The sequence below is a fragment of the Lotus japonicus genome, chromosome 1 (genome assembly GCF_012489685.1).
Source record: "Lotus japonicus ecotype B-129 chromosome 1, LjGifu_v1.2".
NCBI classification, from domain to species: domain Eukaryota; kingdom Viridiplantae; phylum Streptophyta; class Magnoliopsida; order Fabales; family Fabaceae; genus Lotus; species Lotus japonicus.
In genome coordinates, this window is record NC_080041.1 from 114761839 (window position 1) to 114785733 (window position 23895).

Here is a 23895-nt window from a genome sequence, read left to right on the forward strand (position 1 = left end):
GAACCTGTAAGTCCAGCCACTCCTTTCCCCACCGCTGGATTTTGGCTTAGTGGTAGAAATCTAACACTCCACAAGCAAAGGGGCAATAACCTTTGAAAGTGATCACCCCGTGGGCCTCACTCAACCTCTACTATTAATACCAACCTCCCTAACACCATAAGGTAAGTTCTTGAATCCCATCTTTACATTTCCCTTATTCTTCCACTTCCCTTATTGACTTAAGCATCAGATTCTTTGCAAGTACCTCCGGTGCGACGCCCATTTTTCTGACTTAGACTCATTCTCCACTCAAAACTCACCATTCCCATCCTCATCTTCTAAAGTGTTTGATCTGACCTACCTGACTCCACGAGCTTGTCAGTCCATGTTGTTTGTTGCATAATGATGATATATGATGGGAGAATTGTGCACATCTCGAGATGAGATAATGCTCGTAAACATCACTAAGGAATGAGATTAGTGAGAACTACTGAGAACCACCGTGAAACTTAAGAAATGTTAAGCTCGAGGCGAGGGAATCAACATTGCGCTCTTAGGCTAGCAGTCTATGCAACTAACTGTAACTTTATGGATCAGACTCTGAATATAGTAACTCACCACACCATTGATTAAATTATTTATATTGACTTTTCAAATTTAATAATCACTATTAATGATAAGTTAACTTACTTTACCTAAGTGAGTCTACTCACTTTAGATGAGTCAAATCCAATTTTTATTTTGAATAATGATCTTAACCTTAGGGAATTTCCTTTCTTAAAGTCTTACTTTTGTTGAAATTTCTAACCCTTTAATTTATTGTATTATTTGTTGAAAAATTAAGGGTCAATTATCGAATCTCACTCCTGTAAATTGATTCCACTCACTTTTTTTTTGGTATCTAGATACCGGTAGAATTTGAACACTGGACTTGAAAAATTCTAATCCATCAAGTACCATTTAGGCTATCCGTATCAGTGATTCCACTCACATTAAGAGTAAAGTAAGTTATCACACTATTATTAGCTAAATTGTTTTTTTTAATTGAGTTTTTAAATTAGCTAATCATAATAATATGATAACTCACTCTATAGCTTCTAAAATGAGTCTACTCACTCTCATCCCAAACTATCATTCTCTTTCCGCAAAAGGTTGAGTGATTAACGGTGAGAATGAAATGAATTGCCATATGCGCCAAGCCAAGCAATCCTTTTCTTTTATTTTACCGTTAATAAGAATAAGAATAATAATATTTGACCTTGATCCAATAGAGTGAATAGACCAATACCCATTGAAATGCAAAAGAAGAAAACAACCAAACCCCACATGGCCTTCCTTACAAGACATCCAAAGCACATTCTCAGCACCAACTACACAAACACTACAATTCAATACTAGTAGAGCACCAAGCACACTTCAATTCAATTCAATTCAATTCAATTCAATTCAATTCAATCTTTCTCTCTCTCTCTCTAGAAACCTCTTTACTTCTTGATCCAACCTTGGAATCTCCAAACAATAACAAAAGCAAAACCAGCTATGCCAGAAATGGATCCCAACAAACCCCCTCAGATCTCCGAAATGTTCCAGAAATTCGCCCTCGCTTTCAAAACCAAAACCTTCGAATTCTTCTCCGACGAAACCCCCGACGACGCCGACGGCTTCTCCCTCCTCCTCGACTCCGCCGAAGAGATCATCACCGACCAGAAAGTCGTCGTCATCAAACCCGACCCGAACCCATCCCACTCACCGGAACCGCCACAATCCCCGATCACCGACTCGCCTCAAACGACACCGTCGCCGCCGCAATCCCCGGAGACCAAAACCACGCCGCCGCAATCCCCACCACCGCCACCGCCTTTGACCGAGACCAAAGTGACGCCGCCTCAGCCGCGGTTAACTCCAGCGCAAATCAGAGAAACCACGCACGCTCTCGTCTCTTCGATTTTCGCGGCGGTGTCGGCGTTCGAGGCTTCCTACTTCCAATTACAGAGCGCGCACGTTCCGTTCGTGGAGGAGAACGTGAAGAGCGCCGACAGGGTTCTCGTTTCGCACCTCCAGAGGCTCTCAGAGTTGAAGAAATTCTACTGCGACCCTCAATCTTACAGCAATTTCCCTTTCGGGTCCTCGCTCGAGGCTCAGGTGGAGGAGAATCAGAGCAAGCTGAGGACTCTTGGAACCATCTCCAACCGCTTGCAATCGGAGCTGGAGCACAAGCATGATGAGGTGTTTGCTCTGAAGAGAAAGCTCGACGCGATTCATAAGGGTAATTTCAACTTGTCTAGTAAACTTTGTGCTGCTACTACTACTACTACTACTGCTAGTTTGGACCCTCGTTGTGATGTTTTGTTGACCCTTAGGGTGTTCGTATCATTGTTGCATGATGCTTCTAGAGCAACTCATAAGTTCACCAAGATTTTGATTGGTTTGATGAGGAAAGCAGGGTGGGATTTGGGTTTAGCGGCGAATGCGGTTTACTCGGGTGTTGAGTATGCTAAAAAGGGGCACAATCAGTATGCACTCTTGTCCTATGTTTGTTTGGAGATGTTTCAAGGTTTTGATTCGCCGCGTTTTGGTGTGAATTCGAATAATGGGGAGTCGGAAGAGGAAAAAGAAGAAGAAGACGGTGGGAAGAGAAACGGTTGTTTGAAGCAATTGCTGGAGCATGTGTCTAGTAATCCCATGGAATTGCTGGAAATTCATCCGGGCTGTGAGTTTTCGAGGTTTTGCGAGCAGAAGTACGAGAGGCTCATCCACCCTTCGATGGAGTCATCCATTTTTGTTGATTTGGATCAAAATGAAGCGGTGCTGAACTCGTGGCGGTCGTTGAACATGTTCTATGAGGCGTTTGTTGGAATGGCTAGCTCTGTATGGACACTGCATAAACTTTCCCGTGCATTTGATCCCGCAGTTGAGATTTTCCAAGTGGAAAGAGGTGTGGAGTTCTCCATGATTTACATGGAAGATGTGACAAGAAGGTTAACCTGGCCAAACAAGGGGAGGGCAAAAGTTGGGTTCACTGTTGTTCCAGGTTTCAAATTTGGCAGGATAGTTATTCAATCACAGGTTTTTATAAGTAATTTCAGGTGTACAGACTCTTCGGAAGCTCGTTAGTTTTCCAATATAATGAGAAGTTATTCTGAAAGAAGCTATTAAGAGTAGCTTTTGTGGGGAGAGAACTGATTCTAGAATGATTAACTGTGGGTCCATTGTAGTCTATTTGCTAGATTTTATTTCAAGATGCCTGGTACTACTGGATTCCTGATTGTGAAAGACAATACCAACGTTGCCAACTTGCCATGTGTGCCTGAAGATGTTTGCTCTTCACTCCATGATGCTGAAGTGGGAGCAATGGTGGTGGTTCGAGTTGTTCTATGTGAAGATGGATAGTGTTCTTCAGCTGGTATTTGATTTTCTTTTCAGTTAATTTTTTCCTCCCAGTTTTGCGGTTATGTTTTTTTGTAGGTCAGCTGCGTAGAGTTAACTGTACAGAACATTCTTCCTATTCTGGGAACTCTAACAAAAAATACAGCAGTAAATTGTGTATGTATAATGTATCACTTTTAAGTTATATATAACAAATAAAAATCGTTTTCTCAAAAGCTAGCAATTCTTTTATCTCACCAGTATATGCTGATAAAATCTGTAGGGCTCAATGTTGTATCATAAGATTTGACAATGAAGATATACTTCATTTGGATGGAATGGATTAATAATTTTCCTCTCCTTTTCTTTTTGCTGCCTTAATGCAGCATTTTCTATGATTTGAAATTGAAGATTTTCATTGTTAGTGTTGTTGAAAGGTCTTGTCTCAACTTGTGCACATTTGTTGTGCGATTTCTATATATCTTTTGACTGATCATGCATTTTAATGTTGTGTTGATTTCTATTGATCTAGTGTGACTTACACTCCACACCGAAGCTTCGTGTCCCTTTTAATGCTGCTACGTTGGTGATGAAAATGGTTAGAACGTAAATGTAATAATATTAGGTTCTGTATGATTGGTCAGGACACGATAAGACATGACATGATAGTAATCATATCCTGTTGTTATCTGTTGTTTATTGCGCCAGCAGGATAGGATAATACTATCCTGTCTCCTATCCTATTCTGTCCTTCATGTGTAAATGTTATCATGAGGGGGAGCTATGATAAAACATGATAGGATACCAATTATATATTTTCTTTCAGTATCCTAACTTCAAATTAATTTATTTTATTATTATATAATTTATAATAATATTAATTAATAAATATAAAAATATTAATTTAACTAAAATAAAAGATAAATAAAATCATTTTTCATAAATAGTAAAATAGACTACTCACTTACAAATATTGATTTATTAATAGTAACAGACTAATTTAATATTTTCATCTCCTATTATTTAAAAATTATTTATCTACTTATATAATAATTTAAATATAAATTACTTTTGAAATAATAATATTTTTAATTTAGTTAATTTTTATTATTTATCACGTGTCATAATTAAGTAAAAACTAATTGGTTACAAATATTGATTTTTTTAATAGTAATAGACCAATTTTCTATTTTCACCTCCTATTATTTAAAATTATTTATCTACTTATATAATAATTTATATTTTTAATATAAAATAATTTTGAAATAATAATATTCTTAATTTAGTTAACTTTTATTGTTAATTATCACGTGTCACAACTAAATGAAAACCAATTGGTTAATTGCATAATTTTATTTAAAATACAGGCTATCTTCAAAATAAAAAAATAGGCTAATTAATAAAATTTAAATTAATTTAAATAATTTTAAAATATAGACTCATTCATAAAAATGTAAAATAAATAAATTTAATAGAATGATCAATTTTTAAATGTATTTTTTTATTCAAATATAAATTTGATACATTTTTCCTTATCATATTCTGTCCTTATCATGTGCACCACCCCAAATACAGGTTAGGATAAGAGTCTATCCTGCTCTTATCCTATTTTGTTGCTATCACCCTATCTTGACCACCAAACGAGCTCTTAGATTGTTTAAAGGAGGATGAATGAAATAAAAATTGATGGAATGCATTTTATTCCATTTCATTTGGGTGTCATGATGAAACTAATATTTTCTCATTTCATCAATATTTGAACATAAGATGATAATTTCAATTCTTTTCATTACTTTATCTATTTTTGTCATCACCCTCTAACAACTTTAGACGAGATTGCAAAAGAATGTATAAAATGGAGAACTGATAACGAATAAGTTTAGAAGACTAGGTCGGCCGGTTGTGCGAATCATCCCCATTTACTAGCTGTGTATTATGTGTACGTCTTCTAAAGTCCTTTCCTTCATATAGAAAGAATTTTAGGGGTTTCCCTCATTGCGACTACTATTTCTACGAAAGTAGAATGTGGGATCATTAGCATGCAATCTTGGGTGTAATGTTAGAGGTCTAATTAATTCTCTCTATAAGATGAATAATCACGCGAGAAAATGTATGTTGAGTAATGCAACTAGATTCGCACACCTAGGGATATGGTGGTGCTTTGAAAAGTGAAACACACTAGAGTTGCGGGATTGGCCTCGAGGAGGAAAGATCTGAGATATGCAAAGCATAGTTAATACTTGATAACTGGGGTCAAGGGAAAACGAGAAACGCGCTTTAGGCACGCATGTGCGTGATACTTCTACACACACATGCCTGCATATGTGTCAAGCCACTGACCTGGCACACATGTGTGTGCCATATGTGGACCCACATGCGACCAATAATCCTCCAGGTACCAAGCTACTGACGTGGCACAGACATGTGTTATATATATATATATATATATATATATATGATATTCTCAGTACACGTTCATCATTTATGATTCTCATTTTACTCTCAAATGCTCTAAAATGCTAGACCAATGAATATAAAACAAATAGACTAATTTCTAAGGATTAAATATGCAATTAAAGACTCAGATAGGACTATTATGCAAATGATTACTCAAAAATACAAAAAGACTCAATTATAAATAAAGAGACTAATTAAGACTTAAAAAGATAAAAATAAATAAAGAAAACACAAGAAAATAAACGGAGAAGACCATATAATTCTTGGTCATTAGTCCAGTGGTACGTCTCAATACTAAACCGTTGATTTTGGGATCTCGTGTTTTCCAGCTAGTGGAGCGGAAAGGCCATAATAGACTGTGACATCTCGACTAAAAGCCAATATGATAATCATTGGTCGGTAAAGAAAGTGGATCTGAGTTGATTCCTATGTTCACGAAAGGCAATATGAAGTTAGTGGAAGGTGTGAATTGCATTTAGGGCCCTGCATTCACGAGATGTGATTGTGGTTTGGCACCAACAACCATCCTGCCTACTTCCCTAGTCCCAATGACCCGCTTGCGGAGTGCCTACTAGGGAAGATGTGAAGGATAAAGGGTTGGCTCTGTATAAGGTGGCATACACTTGCCCAAATGTATTACATTGCTATGTGGTTATGAGTGTGATTGTGTATATATTTATGATGAATAATTTGTGTGTTAATTGGTGATCATAGAACTAGTCAATGTGTCGGTGGTCCAAGTGGGACTCATGGCATGAGCCTAGTTCTCACCCATGTTGGTAGCTCACTCCCTCCCCATGATTAACATTTTTCAAGTACAAGTTTAACACAAGCTTGAGATGAGCCGAGTTCGTAATATTTCGAAGCTATTAAGCCATGGTAGCTGTCGACGAGTAAAAAGTGAAGAGTTAATAGAGAAAATTGAGTGAGTTGTTTATGTAATGTAAAATAAGAAAAGTAGAAATCCTGAAAGAAACAAGAGTGGAGTGCTTAAGATACAGTGAGGACAAATAATGCAAAAGATTACAAAGAGAATGAGTATGTGTTGAAAGAAGTAGAGTGAGAGTGTGTAGGTGTGTCTGAGAGAGTACGTGTAAGTGCTATGATTTTTTTTTTAAATGAGTGTTCTTGGTGTGGTGCTCACATTTATTATCATTATCACATAATTTAGTTGTTCATTGAAACATAGTCCTACTCAAAGTTCTAAAATTCAAATGAATTAGATGCAAACTATAGGAAATTTGTTTAGTAATTTTTTTTACACCAAAAGATGAATTTATTGAAAAGAAGAAAACTTGGGAACAAACCTCTCCCAAGGGAGGAAACTTAAGTAAAAAAATCCCCAAAGGACCAACCTAAAAGAGAAAACTTGCACAGTATGAGACCCCACCCCTTTATTACGCTAAGCTCCAACTACAAAAGATGAACCAATGACCACCAAATGAAAAAACAACAAAAGTGATAAAAGCATGACCTAGAAAATTATAATCAGGATACAAGGCAAGAATAAATATTCATTATTATAGCCCTCCTGACTTTCATTTTCGATTCTTTGCAACAAGACAAAGATGATTTTTCTTTTGTACGGCAAGTCCAGGTAGCGCTTCAACATCTATGTCTTCTGGTGCCATCCCAATAGGCAATTCCCAGTCAAATGAGTTTAGTAGATTGGCAATTATGAGTTCCACTGTGGCAATTCCCATTGGAAGGCCAGGGCAAATTCTACGTCCAGCGCCGAATGGAATTAGCTCAAAATCTCTTCCCTTAAAATCTATATCATTGTTTAAAAATCTCTCAGGATAGAACTCATCTGGGTCTTTCCAGGCCTCAGGGTCTCTATGGATAGCCCAAATATTCACATACACCAAGGTCTTGGGTTGTATTTCATACCCATCTATAATGAAACCTTTATTGGTTTCCCTGGGTAGTACTGGTGCTGTTGGATACAATCTCAATGCCTCTTTTATCACTGCCTTCAAATATTTCAGGTTTTGAATATCCTCTTCATCGATGAAATCTTTGTTTCCATAAAGATTTCTTACTTCTTCTTGAGCTTTCTTCATTGTTCTTGGGTACTTCATTAATGCAGTCATCACCCAAACTGCTGTGGATGCACTTGTGTCAGTTCCTGCTACAATTAGATCCTGAGATTATGAAAGAAAAGTAATTAAGAATTAATCAAGGTTATTTTCTTTTTTTCTTTTTCTTTTTCATTTTCAGTTTAAAATAAACTTCACTTTCATTATAAGCCTTTTGTTTCCTCTATTTCATATGACTATGGTATGCCTCAAATGCAGAGTTAGATTACTTTAAAAAACTATGATGTCGACGATATTATATATCTCACGATCGAAGATGGCATAATGTAGAAGTTAAATTGCTTTGCTACATGTAAATTTGTAAATATAGACAAACACGAGTGCTTACCATTATGACACCTTTGATATGATCATGAGTGAGATCTATTGAGAGGTTACCCTGCTTCTGAAGCCCTAGTAACACATCAACTATATCCCCCTCTTCAGTTTCCTTCAGTCTATTAGGATCAAGGTGCTCGTCAAGGACTTCTTGGGAAAACATATCCATTCTCTTGAAAGCATTTTCAACACGAGCACGTAACCCTGTGAGTCTATCGATCCAACCCATGAAAGGAATGTGATCTGAAATGAAGAAGGAAGTGAAGATGTCCTCTGTCTCATTAAGAAGCCCATGGAGCCTGCTTTTTTCAGCTCCTTCCTCGCCACACTTTCTCCCAAAACCAATTCTCCAAATTATAGAGATAGAGGTAGACAATACTATCTCACTCAGATTTGTTATTTTGGAAGAACAAACATGCCCTGATATCTTTTTGATCATTTTTTTGACCTCATCTTTTCTTACATGGGAAAACATAGAGACCTTTTTAAAGCTTAAGAAATGGACAACAGCAAGTTTTCTAATCTCTCTCCAAGTATCATTGTAGGGAGAAAATATTATCTCTGTCCCATTGTAAGAGATTTTTTGGTTGCCAAGATTGGGAGGTCTCCTGGCAACATCAAGGTCATGGTCATTTAGGATCTTTTTTGCTACTCCGGGTGTGGATATAACAATGGCAGGCCTCATCCCAATACGAAGAGAAAAAATGGGACCATAGATTTTTGAGAGGTTCAACAGTTGGAAATGGAGACCTGAATTGTCTAGTTGATGAAGATTACCAATGATAGGAAGGCCTTTTGGACCTGGTAGAACGGTTGCTGGTTTCTTATTGGTTCTAGATTTCAATAAGAGGATGATGAAACTCAATAGAGGAAGAGCTAGAACTAAGTGGAGAAATGACACCATTGTCAAGAGCTTTTTAGACAATGGCAACAAGGGAATGTATTATGTTTGTGTAGAAATGCTCACATGTGCTTGGTATTTGTACTAAGCCTGACGTATTTTCTTCGGATAAGATAAGATAAGATAATATAATATATATATAATATAATATATATATATATATTATAAAAAGTTGACTTGACCTATGCATTAATACAATTATTAATTAGTTATTAATAGAATTTTATATTATTAATTATAATTGTAAAATTTTTCAATGTCTCATATTTAAAGATAAAAATTATTATTATTAATCACATCTCCATAAAAAGTTAAATAATAATATGATAATAAAAATAAATAGTACAATTGACTTGACTTTAACATTAATAAAATATTAATTAGTCATTAATGATATATTATAATATTCATTATATTAATTACTATTTGTTAAAATTTTCAAAGTTCATGTTTAAAATTATATATTAATATTATTTAAATTTTAATTATCCATTACTATCTGAGGAAGAATTACAATTAATATAATCTAATGAGAATATTAATTGGTAATAAATAATACTCCATCCGCTCTAAAACTATTGTTGTTTTAGCTTTTGTGCGTTTTTCCAAAACTATTGTTGTTTTACAAATTCGAAGTATTTTTTCTCATTCTCTTCCATTCATGTCCTCATTTAATATTATATCTCCCAACTATCACCTCTTATTTCCACCAATCACAATTTTCACAATTTTTTTTTTGGAACAACCAAAAAGAAATTCATTAAAAAAGTAGGAGAAGGCTGAGCCTAATACAAAGGGAACCAAGAAAAAGAAAAAAAAAAAAAAACAAAAGAACAGAACAACAACAAACTAACTAAAAATTAAAAGCTAACCGCAACAAATAAATGAAACAGTGTGATCCAAGGGAGGAGTTCAAGATGGAAAGGGGCTTGAGGCAGGGTGATCCATTGACTCCTTTGTTGTTCTTGATAGTGGCTGAAGGACTCAATGGCCTTTTCCAACAGGCTATTCGGTTGGAGAAGTTTGAGAGCTACAAATTTGGGTCATCAAATGAGGTGAGAGTGGCCTTATCATAGTTTGCGGATGACACCTTGTTCATAGGAAATGCTTCTATCCAGAATGCCTTGGCTATCAAAAGCACCCTCAGGTGCTTTGAGTTGGTCTCGGGGCTAAAGATCAACTTCCACAAGAGTAAGCTAGCGGGACTTAAGGTGGAAGGGGGAACTACTAGGAGACTTGCTAGCCTCCTAAATTGCAGGGTCATGAAGGTTCCTTTCACTTATCTTGGTTTGCCTTTTGGGGGAACCCAATAAGGCTTGCTTTTTGGGACCCAGTGGTGAAGAAACTAAAAGGAAGGCTCTCAAGGTGGAGACAAAAGATGATTTCGCTTGGAGGTCGGCTTACTTTGATCGCAAGTTTGTTGTCTGCCTTACCTCTCTTCTACCTATCATTTTTCAAAATGCCACAGGGTGTGCTTAACAAATGCAAAAAGATCATTAGGTATTTCTTGCGGGGAGGGTCGGAGGAAGGGATAAAAGTGGCGTGGATCAAATGGGAGACGGTGTGCAAGCCGAAGGAGTTAGGAGCCTGTTTAATAAGGCCCTCCTTGGGAAGTGGAGATGGAGGCTTATAGTTGACTCAGAAAGCTTGTGGGGAGGGTTCTGAGAGCTAAATACATTATCCCTGTGCACTTTGGTCATGTTGAGTGAGAGGGTAAGTACTCTAGTTGGTGGAAGGACACTACAGACATGTTATGCCGATTATGATAACAAGTGGTTTGACCATGGCCTGAAGAGGGTGGTGGGGGATGGTATAGGGGCTCGGTTTTGGCAGGACTGCTGGCTGGGTCAGGAAAGGCTCCAAGACAGATTTTGCCGGCTTTATAACCTCTCAATGCAGAAATCTCTAGTCATCTCTGAACATGGCACTTAGGAGAATGGAGTTTGGCATTGGTCTTTCCTTTGGCGAAGACCCTTTTTTGACCGTGAGGAAGAGAAGAAGGTTGGGCTTCTCAATCACCTGCAAACTGCCTCACTAGTTGAAGGAAAGGAAGAGAAGTGGATCTGGATTGCAGATGAGGAAGGGAACTATTCTGTGAATTCAATGTTCTTACTTCTCCAAGGTTTGGAGATGGAGGACCCGAATCCAGTGTTTGAAACCCTGTGGAAAGTGGTTTCCCCTTCAAATGTGCTCATGTTTGGATGGAAGGTACTATGGGGGAAATCCAATCAAAGTGTAAGACCCAAGTTTTTAGCTTAGAATAAATTAGTGAAATTTCTTATTCACGAATAATTTCGATGTAACGTGAAGTAAGGAAGCTGGATAAACGTTTATTAAATGGAATAAATGTATGGAGAAGATATTTCACGAGAAGGTTAAGGACAAGATTCGAATCGACGGAACTTATGACGCAGGTATTATTCGTTTACGCTTAGGACAAAAACCTTAGGAAAAGACTAAGTTCCACCCTTGGAACACTATAGGAATAATTCCAAAAATCTTCAAGAGGAATATAAGACTTTCTCTTATTCCTTTTTATAACAATCGTTTCAAGGCGAAACTCTAGGATGTACGAACGTCCGATTCCAATCATCGGAAGTTTGCCGAAACTAAAACCTTGATAGTTCAAGAACCCTAAAATGAACGGTCGAGGAAGACTTTTTCTATTCGGAGCTTCAGATGAAGATTCCACACGCGTACACCCATTTCTCTCGATGATTTCAATCTTTCTTCAGAAGGAAGTTTTCTCTTCCGACATTCGATGCAAAAAGTAACTTATCAGGTAAAATAGTTTTACACCGACTTTGCATTAGTCGCCTAAAATACAAGGAAACCTCTTTTTAGTTTTGGAATTCTTTCGCCAAAACATATCTTAGAATTCACGGAGAATGAAGCCGGAAAAAAATCGGAATCGCTCTTATATTTTTATCTTAAATCCTCCGATATCTAGACTAATCTGTACCGGTTTACAAAATATCTATTCATCCTTATCTGATCTTTGATAAATATCTATTCATCCTTATCCGATCTTTGATAAATATCTTCCATTTCATTCCCTATATATATGTGTAACTTGAAGAATGAAAAGGAAACAAAAATCTCACCCAAAAACCCACCCAAACCCGCGGCCAAGAGGAAGGAGGAGGAGAAGAGTTTTTCGCCGATTCTTGCCTGATCGTTCCACAGTTCGTTGCTACGCGTAGGTCTCAAGGTACTGATACTAATCCTTACTTCTGATCGTAAATTCTGCGACTTTTCTCTATGCTTCTCTGTGCTCTAAGTTTTGAGCTTTTTGCAAAACTATCCAAATAACTTCATCTTTCTATCTAAACTTATTCCCTGCGTGCCCATTAGCGGATTGCATTTCGCCGATTCTCGCCGAATTGCCGCCGAATTTCAATTCTGCTCATAATACCCATTTTTGGCTAAAGTTCCAACCTTTGGGCTTAAAACCCTCGACTGAGCTTAGCGTTAGTAAGATTAGTCGTCACAATCGTTGTTGGTATCAACCCCATCTAATTTGTTTTTCGAAATTCTGATTTTAAGTTTCCGAGCTAAAAATATTGACCAAAATACCCCTGCGACAGTTTTCGATTCGATAATTTTTCTGAGAGTTTCCTTGGCCTAGATATCGCCTAAGAATACCTAGGAATCGATTTAGATCGAAGAAAAAGTTCGGGAGCCCTATTTTTGAGAGTGGCCGAAACCTATTGCTTAGGGTACCGTGTCCAAAAATAATTTTTGGGTCTCTATGACCTGAGCCATTGCGTAGCTCCTTTGATTGTCGAAATTTTGGCGCTGGTTTCGTGTCATTCCGAGTTCTGTAGCTCGAGTTATGCTCGTTTTAGCGAACGAAGTTCTGTTGTCAATTCGTGCCTTAAGAGGAACTCTGAAGCTTTAAAAGCTTTCTTTCCGGCTTCGATTAGCGTTATTAGATAGTGTTACTTCTAGTAGGGCTTGTGTTGATGATTGTGTTTCCTTGTTCTAGGTTCACAACTTCCATGCCCAACTTCTACTCACGAAGGTAAGGGTAACTCAGTTTTAGCGTGTCTTTGAGTCTTGCATGCTTTTATCGCACTGCCTGCGTTTGAGATGAAGATGTTTATATTGATTGGCATTGGATCATGATTTTTATGCTTGCAATGTTGTATGCTTGCTTATATTGACTGTTTCTGAGGCTTGTGCCAAATGTTTTCTGAAGGCTTCGGCCGAGTAAACTTATTGAGACGTGTGTCTCCGTTTTCTGAGAGGCTTTGGCCGTTTACTGGTTTATGTCATTACTGCTTCCTAGAGGATGGAACATGTGGTTACTTTGGATTGGTCCTTGGTTGGACTTTGTTGTTGTCTGACTTGGCATATAGGGCTTGGTCTTGAAGTGGCAATGTGGTGGTGATTGTCCCACGTGATTGTCCCGTCTTTTAAGGCGTTATAAAGTGGCATTGTGGTGGTGATTGTCCCACGTGATCGTCCCATCTTTCGAGATGTCCTAAAGTGGCAGTGTGGTGGTGATTGTCCCACGTGATTGTCCCGTCCGTAGTGGCGTTAAGTGGCGGTGTGGTGGTGATTGTCCCACGTGATCGTCCCGTCTTGAGAGACGTTATTGATCGATCCATTTTGGTAGTAGCTGTAAGATCAAGATTTGGTCATGTGGTACAACTCTATGTTTTGATGATAACAAGTATTTATTTGTGGATGAACAATTATGATACTCTAATGTTTGTCTTGAGTGTTTTGACAAACAGGTTCTGATTCTGACACCAGAAGATATATTCATCAGAGGATCTGAAGATCAGAAGATCTGAGGATCAGAGGATCTGACGATTAGAGGATCTGAGGATCTGAAGATCAGAGGATCTGAAGATCAGAAGATCAAAGTATCTGAAGATCAGAAGCTCTGAAGGACCAGAGGCTCTGAAGGTCCAAAAGCTCTGAAGGTACAGAAGCAGAAGTTACGAAGGTCAGATGATCCAAGCTTCCCTCTGACTCTGATCACTAAGCTTCACAAGTTCCAACACGAAGCATTCCTCTGATCAGAAGTAAATGGTTAAAGGCAAATGTCTCTATCAAGAAGTACAAGAGCAGTGTACTATTCTGAAAAGCCTACCTACCAAGGTTCAGCCACAGCAGGTTCTGGAAGTTCCAGAAATGCCCTCCAACGGTCATATTCTCTCAACAGAAATATCATTTGCACCTTGGACTATTTAAGGCTGAAGAAAAGAAGAAAGCTAAGAGAGAGAAACCAAGAGCTGCAATACAAGAAAAGATTCAAGCCTCTACTTTCTTCATCTATTCTTATTTAGTTTACACTCAGCTTATTTAGAAGCAAACCATTGTAAACACCAACCTCAAACAGTTGTTTGATTTTCCTTAAGGGACCGGGTAGGTCAGTATCCTTAAGAAAACTAAGAGAGTGAATCTTAGTGGTGATTCCTTTAGGAGATCAAGGTTGATCGGATCCTAGAGAAGACTAAGAGAGTGAATCTTAGTGTGAGCTAAGTCAGTGTATTGTTAGTCACTTGTAGGTTTCAAGTGCAGTTGTAACAATTATCTGATTAGTGGATTGCCTTCATTCTAAGAAGGAAGAAATCACCTTAACGGGTGGACTGGATTAGCTTGAGGGATTTATCAAGTGAACCAGGATAAAATACTTGTGTGCTTCTCTCTTCTCTCTATCTCTTTATCCGCTGCACCATCTATCTTAGAGAAACCGAAAAGATTTACTTTAAATCTTAAGGGGAAAGTTTTTATATTGAAAACGTTATTCAAACCCCCCTCTTTCTACCGTTTTTCATACCTTCAATTGGTATCAGAGCGCAAGTTCTGATTAGCACACTTAACAGTGTTCAGTAGATCCGGGTCAGTGTGAAAAACTCATGGATTCCACCACTACTACAAGCAAATATCAATACAGTGCAAGACCACCTATCTTTGATGGTCAGAGATTTGATTTCTGGAAAGACAGAATCAAGAGCTTCTTTCTTGGCTTTGATCCTGATCTCTGGGATTTTGTTGTTGATGGCTACACCCCTCCTGTTGATGAACATGGTGTAAAGATCCCAAGGGAGAAGATGAGTGAAGATCAAAAGAAGGAGTTCAGAGATCATCACAGATCAAGAGCTATTCTGCAAAGTGCCATTTCATATGAAGAATATGAGAAAATTACTGATCGTGATTCCGCTAAGTGTATCCTTGATTCCTTAAAGATGACGCATGAAGGAAACAAAAAGGTGAAAGAATCAAAGGCGCTGTCCTTGATCCAGAAATATGAATCCTTCATCATGGAGCCAAATGAGTCCATAGAGGACATGTTTTCCAGATTTCAGTTGCTCGTAGCTGGAATAAGACCTCTCAACAAAAGCTACACTACAAAAGGTCATGTCATAAGGGTCATCAGAAGTCTTCCTGAAAGCTGGATGCCGTTAGTGACTTCAATAGAGCTTACAAGAGATGTTGAGCATATGAGTTTAGAAGAACTCATCAGCATACTGAAATGTCATGAGCTGAAGCGCTCAGAGATGCAAGATCTGAGGAAGAAATCTATAGCCTTGAAATCCAAATCTGAGAAGGCTAAATCTGAGAAGTCAAAAGCTCTTCAAGCTGAAGCAGAAGAATCTGAAGAAGCATCAGAAGATTCTGATGAGGATGAGCTGACTCTGATATCCAGAAAGCTCAACTGCATCTGGAAGCACATGCAGAGCAAATACAAAGGTTCATCAAAGGACAAAAGGCCAAAGAAGCACTTCAAGACCAAGAAGAGTCTGATGGTGACTTTTGATGAATCAGAGTCAGAGGATGTTGACTCTGATGGTGAAGTCCAAGGACTCATGGCTATTGTCAAAGACAATGAAGCAGAGTCAAAGGATGTTGTTGACTTTGACTCAGAATCAGAAGGAGATCCTAACTCAGACGATGAAAATGAGGTATTCGCTTCTTTCTCAACCTCTGAACTGAAACATGCTTTGTCTGATATCATGGATAAGTATAACTCTTTATTGTCTAAGCATAAAAAGTTGAAAAAGGACTTATCTGCTGCTTCTAAGACTCCTTCTGAACATGAGATAATTATTTCTGATTTGAAAAATGATAATCATGCTTTGATCAATTCTAACTCTGTGCTTAAGAACCAGATTGCTAAGTTAGAAGAAATAGTTGCTTGTGATGCCTCTGATTGTAGAAATGAATCTAAGTATGAAAAGTCTTTTCAAAGATTCCTGGCTAAAAGCGTAGATAGAAGCTTAATGGCCTCAATGATCTATGGCGTAAGCAGAAATGGAATGCATGGCATTGGCTATTCTAAACCAATTAGAAATGAGCCCTCTGTGTCTAAAGCTAAATCTTTGTATGAATGCTTTGTTCCCTCTGGTACCATACTGCCTGATCCTTTACCTGTTAAAGTTGCTAAAACCCCTCCTAAAAAGGGATCTTTCTCTATGTCTAAATATCATGCAAAGATTCCTTTAAAATATCATGTTGAGACACCCAAAGTTGTCAGAACTTCTGGGCTAACTAACAAGAAAGGACCCAGAAAGTGGGTACCTAGGGATAAGATTATATATGTTGCAGATATCTTCAATAGGTCCATCGAAACCCCAACCATGGAACCTGGACAGTGGATGCAGGCAACACATGACGGGAGAAAGACATATGTCCCAAGATCCTAAACTTGAACATGAAGGTGAAGTTGATCTTGGAGGCATCAGTAGAGTAAGATTTGGTCAAGGAATCATTGGTTTTTGATAAGAACCCCTCTGTTGATATTCTGAACGCTATTCATGTTAGAATTAATGATAAGCTTGACTCTGACAAGTCAAAGCTAGCTGAAAAAGCTTGCAGAGATGAGCATGACCGTTTCAGAAAGAAACAAAGACTCAGAACTTGTCAAACCATAAGCAACAACATCAAAAGATGCTATTACAACTTCTGACTTGCGTCCTCAGAAGAAGAGTAGGTTCCTAGCTTCTCATTCTGAAGTATCTGAAGATGAAATTTTGTCCAGAATGGAGATGTCACCAAAACCACACTTCTGCTCTCATAAGAAGATATACTAATCAGCAGCCAAGTATCCCTTGGTATTCCTTCTGAGGGGGAGTATTTCGTCTTATGCTCTTACTATTTTTTTTCTTTCCCCTTCATTCTTTTTGCTTATGACAAAAAGGGGGAGAACTTATAGTATCTTGACTAGCTCAGAATCTAGATATTACTAACGTTGATATTAAGTATTAGATTCAGGGGGAGCTTAGCTCAGAATCAAGCACGAGTCTTGGATTCAGAAGGAGCAAGATAAACTATACACATCAGGATAAGTTTTAACTCTGATACCGTATACTCTGAGTGTATTCAGTTTATTTGTTTAGAGTTGTTCATCAAAATACATGGTTTTGTCATCATCAAAAAGGGGGAGATTGTAAGATCAAGATTTGGTCATGTGGTACAACTCTATGTTTTGATGATAACAAGTATTTATTTGTGGATGAACAATTATGATACTCTAATGTTTGTCTTGAGTGTTTTGACAAACAGGTTCTGATTCTGACACCAGAAGATATATTCATCAGAGGATCTGAAGATCAGAAGATTTGAGGATCAGAGGATCTGACGATTAGAGGATCTGAGGATCTGAAGATCAGAGGATCTGAAGATCAGAAGATCAAAGTATCTGAAGATCAGAAGATCAGAAGCTCTGAAGGACCAGAGGCTCTGAAGGTCTAGAAGCTCTGAAGGTACAGAAGCAGAAGTTACGAAGGTCAGATGATCCAAGCTTCCCTCTGACTCTGATCACTAAGCTTTACAAGTTCCAACACGAAGCATTCCTCTGATCAGAAGTAAATGGTTAAAGGCAAATGTCTCTATCAAGAAGTACAAGAGCAGTGTACTATTCTGAAAAGCCTACCTACCAAGGTTCAGCCACAGTAGGTTCTGGAAGTTCCAGAAATGCCCTCCAACGGTCATATTCTCTCAATAGAAATATCCTTTGCACCTTGGACTATTTAAGGCTGAAGAAAAGAAGAAAGCTAAGAGAGAGAAACCAAGAGCTGCAATACAAGAAAAGATTCAAGCCTTTACTTTCTTCATCTATTCTTATTTAGTTTACACTCAGCTTATTTAGAAGCAAACCATTGTAAACACCAACCTCAAACAGTTGTTTGATTTTCCTTAAGGGATCGGGTAGGTCAGTATCCTTAAGAAGACTAAGGGAGTGAATCTTAGTGGTGATTCCTTTAGGAGATCAAGGTTGACCGAATCCTAGAGAAGACTAAGAGAGTGAATCTTAGTGTGAGCTAAGTCAGTGTATTGTTAGTCACTTGTAGGTTTCAAGTGCAGTTGTAACAATTATCTGATTAGTGGATTGCCTTCATTCTAAGAAGGAAGAAATCACCTTAACGGGTGGACTGGATTAGCTTGAGGGATTTATCAAGTGAACCAGGATAAAATACTTGTGTGCTTCTCTCTTCTCTCTATCTCTTTATCCGCTGCACCATCTATCTTAGAGAAACCGAAAAGATTTACTTTAAATCTTAAGGGGAACGTTTTTATATTGAAAACGTTATTCAAACCCCCCCTTCTAGTCGTTTTTCACACCTTCAGTAGCATATAGTTGCATTATAGGGAACTAACACCTAACCCTATGTTGTTGGATTTTAGTTATTGGTTTATTGATATCTGAATTGATATTATACTGTTGAAGTTTTTGATATCTGATTTGATGTTATATGTTAAGTTGTTGATATATGAGTTGAGTTATGTTGCTAGGTTATTTACCATGCTAGGTAATTAAATTCGAATAGCATGATTTTCTCTTTTATACATGGTAGTTGCATGGAGTTAACCCTTTCTATTTGCTACTTGTTGTTTGGGCGCTTAACGCTATTAGGCGATGGAGAGCCTTCCGCTGAAGCTTAGCTGTTCGAGTTGGAGACCGTGATCGTGGGCGGTCGAGTAGAGGTGGATGAAGCAGTTGCTTCTCCCTTTTTGGTGGACTATGTCTGAGTTCTTTTTCCTTCTGAAAACTCTGTTGTTTAAACCTTATATTCGCCACTTGTCTAAGTGAGCGTACTTATTTTGGAAACTTGTTCATGATGATGTAAGACACTATTATTATTATGTCGGGAATGAGTTGTTAAATAAAGTCTATGTTATATATGCAATTATGTTCAGCTGTTTCGAAAAGGGAAAAAAAAATATATATATTGTGTTTTCTTAGGATTACGAAATAGTCCTTAGATTTTGGTCAGGTAACTAATGTGACTCCTCAGTTGAGAAATTAGGGCGTTACACAAAAGCACAATCTTTTTAGAAGGGGCATTCTACCAAATGAAGTATCGCTGGCATGTGTATTGTGTGATGCTGAGGAAGAAACTTCGAAGCATCTTCTCTTGAGCTGTCCCTTCGCACATCAGGTCTGGAACTCATGCTATAAGTGGATGGGATTATTCACAACTTTACCAGAGGACAACGAACAACACTTCTCTCAGCATGGAGCTGATTTCTGGACTCTTTCTCAGCGGAAAGGTGCGAAAACGGTATGGCTTGCAATTGTCTGGACCCTATGGTCTATGAGAAATCAGATTTTTTTTAGAAATGGCCAAAAGGATGCTGTTAGAGTCTTTGAGAAAGCACAATTGAAGGCATGGAATGGGTTGAGAGCATGGCAGAAGAATTTCAATTATTCTGTCTATGATTGGTTGACTAACCCGAGAGTGTGCATTGGGAGCCTCTGATCATTTCTAGCTTGTTGTGTGTGTTTTTCTTGGCCTTGGAGCATTGTTGTGTTTTCCATGGAGTGGGTGTCCCCTGTTTTTGGTATAGCCTGCGTGGTGGATTCCTGAGTGGGGACAGTGCGTATGCTAAGGTAGTGGAGGATTAAATCACAGTGCGTTGATGACAACTTTCTCACTCTCAGATTAGGTGCCTGGTTTCTTTACTGTTTTTGAGCATTGGGGCAGTGTTGTGCTTGTACCTGTGCTCTGTTTTTTCTTCCTGTTTACCTTCCAATTCTTTGTATTTATTTGGGTTGGGATACCCCTAGTACTCCCCAACTTAATACATATTTTGCTTTCAAAAAAAAAGGAAATAGCCACAGATATAGCACCAGTACGCTCCCAAAACATGCTATTAGTTGATCAATAATTTTCATTCTCTCTCTTTCATATAAATCATATTAAATTAGGGTATTTCAGTCAAATTATAACATCAATTAATGAACTCTTAAACTTTGTGCATAACCTTAAACTACAATAGTTTTGAAACGGATGAAGTTCTTTTTTTTGCAAAAGTTAAAATATTTATTAAATAGAAAATATGAGTCTGATGCAGAAACTAAGCTATTAAGATAAAAAAGGGTAACAACGAATCCCCAACATAAGACCACTTACAATGGGAGGGTTGAGTGGGTAGTTGAGAGTTGAATGAGGGTTGTAGTGGTGTTGAGAGGGTAGTTGAGTTTGAGGAGAGAGGTGTTGAGAAAACTCAACATGTTGAGAGGGAGTCGAGTGGGCCACGTGGCAGCCACTCATTGGGCGTGGCAGGGCGCGTGTTGTGCATGAGGAGACAGGGCGCGTGGGACACGAAGTGCAGGAGAGAGAAAACGCAGCTTTGGGATAGGGCTGACACATGGTGCATCCTGATTGGCTCGTTGGATTTTTATCTTCTTAATCTTTTGAACTCAATTATTTCATTGAAAAAAAAAATTCCGGAAATTTTTTTTATACCAAAATTCATGATTTTTTTTCCTCTATAAATAGAGACTTGGTTTGTTAGATTTGGACACAGAAAAAAATCCAAGTTTTTCACCATCTTATTATCTTTCTCACCATCTCATTATCTTTCTATTAGCCTTTGTTTAGAAATGGATCACAACAATTACCATTACAACACCCAGAATTCTTCTAACTTCCCATTTAACAACCAAAATCCCAACAATTTCCAAGATCCAAATCAATTTTCCACCTACCAAAATCCCAACAATTATCAAGATGCAAGTCAATTTCCCAACCAACGTCCTCAGAAACACGTTTTCCTTCGAATCGTTGGGGACCTTTCAAGTAGTGACAACTACTTCACCCAGCGAGTTGATGCAGCCAATAAAGAAGGTATATCACCCTTAGCAAAATGTACCACAACAATGCGAATGTTAGCATATGGTGTGGCAGCAGATGCAGTCGATGAGTACATCAAAATAGGAGGTACTACAGCACTGGAGTGTTTATGTAGATTATGTAAAGGAATCATACGATTGTATGAGCAAGAGTACCTGAGAGCACCAACCCAAGATGACCTGCAAAGAATACTACATGTTAGTGAAATGCGGGGGTTCCCAGGCATGATCGGGAGTATTGACTGCATGCACTGGGAGTGGAAAAATTGTCCTAAAGCATGGGAAGGTCAATTTACTAGAGGGGATAAGGGAACCACAACAGTTATTCTTGAAGCAGTTGCATCTCATGATCTATGGATCTGGCATGCCTTTTTTGGATGTCCGGGAACGTTGAACGACATAAACGTTCTAGATCGGTCACCAGTGTTTGATGACGTGGAACAGGGAAAGACTCCAACTGTGAATTTCTTTGTGAATCAACGTCCCTATAATATGACATACTATCTAGCTGATGGTATCTACCCTTCTTATCCAACTTTCGTCAAATCGATTAGACTTCCTCAAAGTGAACCCGATAAGTTTTTTGCAAAAGTTCAGGAGGGATGTCGGAAGGACATCGAACGTGCATTTGGAGTGCTTCACGCTCGTTTTAAAATCATTCGTGAACCAGCTCGCTTGTGGGACATAGCTGATTTGGGTATCATTATGAGGTCATGCATCATATTACATAATATGATTGTTGAGGATGAACGAGATTCATATGCTCACGTTGGACCGATTTTGAGCAATCTGGGGAAGGTGGATCTAGTACACCGCAACCATACTCGACCGAGGTGTTACCCGCCTTTGCAAATCATGTGCGTTCTAGATCCGAGTTGCGTGATTCAAATGTTCATCACGAACTGCAAGCAGATCTAGTGAAGCACATCTAGGCAAAGTTTGGAATGTTTCGTGATTGAAGATGATTTGTAGCGTACTAATTACGTTATTTGTGTGTTGTGTGCTTAGTTTGTTGTCTTGCATTTTAAGTTATTGTGTGCTTAGTTTGTTGTCTTGCATTTTAAGTTAAGAAAATAAAATAAATTATTGTGTGCTTAGTTTGTTGTCTTGCATTTTAAGTTAAGAAAATAAAATATATTATTTTCTATATTTAAAAAAAAATTTTAATTGTTAAATGTTTATTGTTTTAATATAATTTAAATCGATAATTGTAATTTTATGTAATCATAAAAATAAAAATATAAAATTAAATAAAAATATGAAATAAAAAAGTGGTGGGGTAGGGTGAGTGGTGGGGTAGAGTGTTGAATGAAAAACTATTGGAGTGGGTAAAAATTGAATGTGTGTTGAATTGGAGAGAGAAGATGATGTGAAATGTTGGGAAGAGAAAAAGTGGTGTTGAGTGTTGAAAACCATTGTATATGGTCTAAGAAGCTCCTCTCCGGCCACCCTCAGAGCTCGCCGTGCTTTCTCTGTGGGCTCAGCAGTGGGTGTAGTTTTTGAATGCTCAGAAGAACTAGCGATTGAAGGTCTTAGACTACAAATTCTCTCTCACGAATCAAGTTCTTAGCTTTTTTGGGTATGGGGAGTGTTTTGGGTATCATGGAATGTGAGAGACTTTGGAAGTTCCACCACATAATTTAGGTGTTCACTACGTCCCTGTTTCTTAATGATAGATGCTGGTGGCTGGAGTTCCTAGTGGTCGTGTTGTTGGGGCTGTAAATACTGGTTTGATGGTGCTTGTTTCTTTACTCTCGTTCCTGTGATTGCCTCTCTGTGCGTGGTACATGCGTTTTGCTCTTCCATAGTTTAATGGTGCAATAATGGGTTTTGTAGGCGAGCTTTTTCCTCTACCTGGTGAGGGCAATTTAGCTCAGCATGGCTTATGTGCCTGCTGTTTTAGTTTTCCTCTTTTAGTGTTTCTATTTTTTATTAGTTCTTTGGCTTTGGTGGATCAGACCTTGGTGCCTAGCCCCTAGTGTTGTGTATGTTTCTGTTCATGAATTTCAATCTCATGAAACGTCTTTAATTCAATAAAATATTCCTCTTTCAAAAAAGAAAAGAAAAAATGAGTCTAATGATAGCAACCATCTTATGAGATTCAATGAATAGTTATTAATAATCTTCTATTTTAATTATTAGTTTTAAGAAATTTCCATTTCTCATATATTAACAATAAGATTAATCTGATTTATATTTTAATTATTATAAAAAATATAATTAAGTTTAAAAAATTATAAAATAATCTAATTATATAAAAATATAATTAAGTATATGTTGCCTTTATTCATGTACCCTTTTGGTATGTTGATTCACGTGCTTGTTTGATCACCAGGGGCTGTTGAGGTTTTGCTTGATAAAAAAAACGTGCTTGTTGAAGATGTGACAAGAAGGTTAACCTGGCCAAACAAGGGGAGGGGAAAAGTTGGGTTCACTGTTGTTCCAGGTTTTAAATTTGGCAAGAAAATAGCCAATGTGTCGGTGGTCCAAGTGGACTCATGGCATGAGCCTAATTCTCACCCATGTTGGTAGCTTACCCCCTCCTCATGCTTTGTTAAGTTCAAAAACATATTCATACTGTTTATCATATTTTGAATGATAACAATTTTAAGGGTATAAGTGTAATAGTAAAAAATTTCATATGACATGTATTTCAGGAAAAATCATTTATCATATAAACC

At 37.8% G+C, this 23895-nt stretch overlaps 3 protein-coding genes across 3 annotated transcripts; 2 read left to right on the plus strand and 1 right to left on the minus strand.

Moving 5' to 3' along the window:
- Positions 1-1279: 1279 nt before the first annotated feature.
- Positions 1280-3581, plus strand: LOC130729499 (protein GRAVITROPIC IN THE LIGHT 1). The gene has a single exon (XM_057581271.1). It carries the CDS (start codon positions 1519-1521, stop codon positions 3091-3093), a length of 1575 nt encoding a protein of 524 aa, XP_057437254.1. The 5' UTR covers positions 1280-1518; the 3' UTR covers positions 3094-3581.
- Positions 3582-7032: 3451 nt separating this feature from the next.
- Positions 7033-9136, minus strand: LOC130732481 (cytochrome P450 83B1-like). The gene is made up of 2 exons (XM_057584519.1): positions 8230-9136; positions 7033-7946 (listed from the first exon to the last, which is right to left on the minus strand). Exons 1-2 carry the CDS (start codon positions 9121-9123, stop codon positions 7341-7343), a joined length of 1500 nt encoding a protein of 499 aa, XP_057440502.1. The 5' UTR covers positions 9124-9136; the 3' UTR covers positions 7033-7340.
- An 868-nt stretch (positions 9137-10004) lies between these two features.
- Positions 10005-23746, plus strand: LOC130720293 (uncharacterized). The gene is made up of 4 exons (XM_057570924.1): positions 10005-10175; positions 11053-11328; positions 22891-22942; positions 23550-23746. Exons 1-4 carry the CDS (start codon positions 10005-10007, stop codon positions 23744-23746), a joined length of 696 nt encoding a protein of 231 aa, XP_057426907.1.
- The last annotated feature ends 149 nt before the right edge of the window (positions 23747-23895 follow it).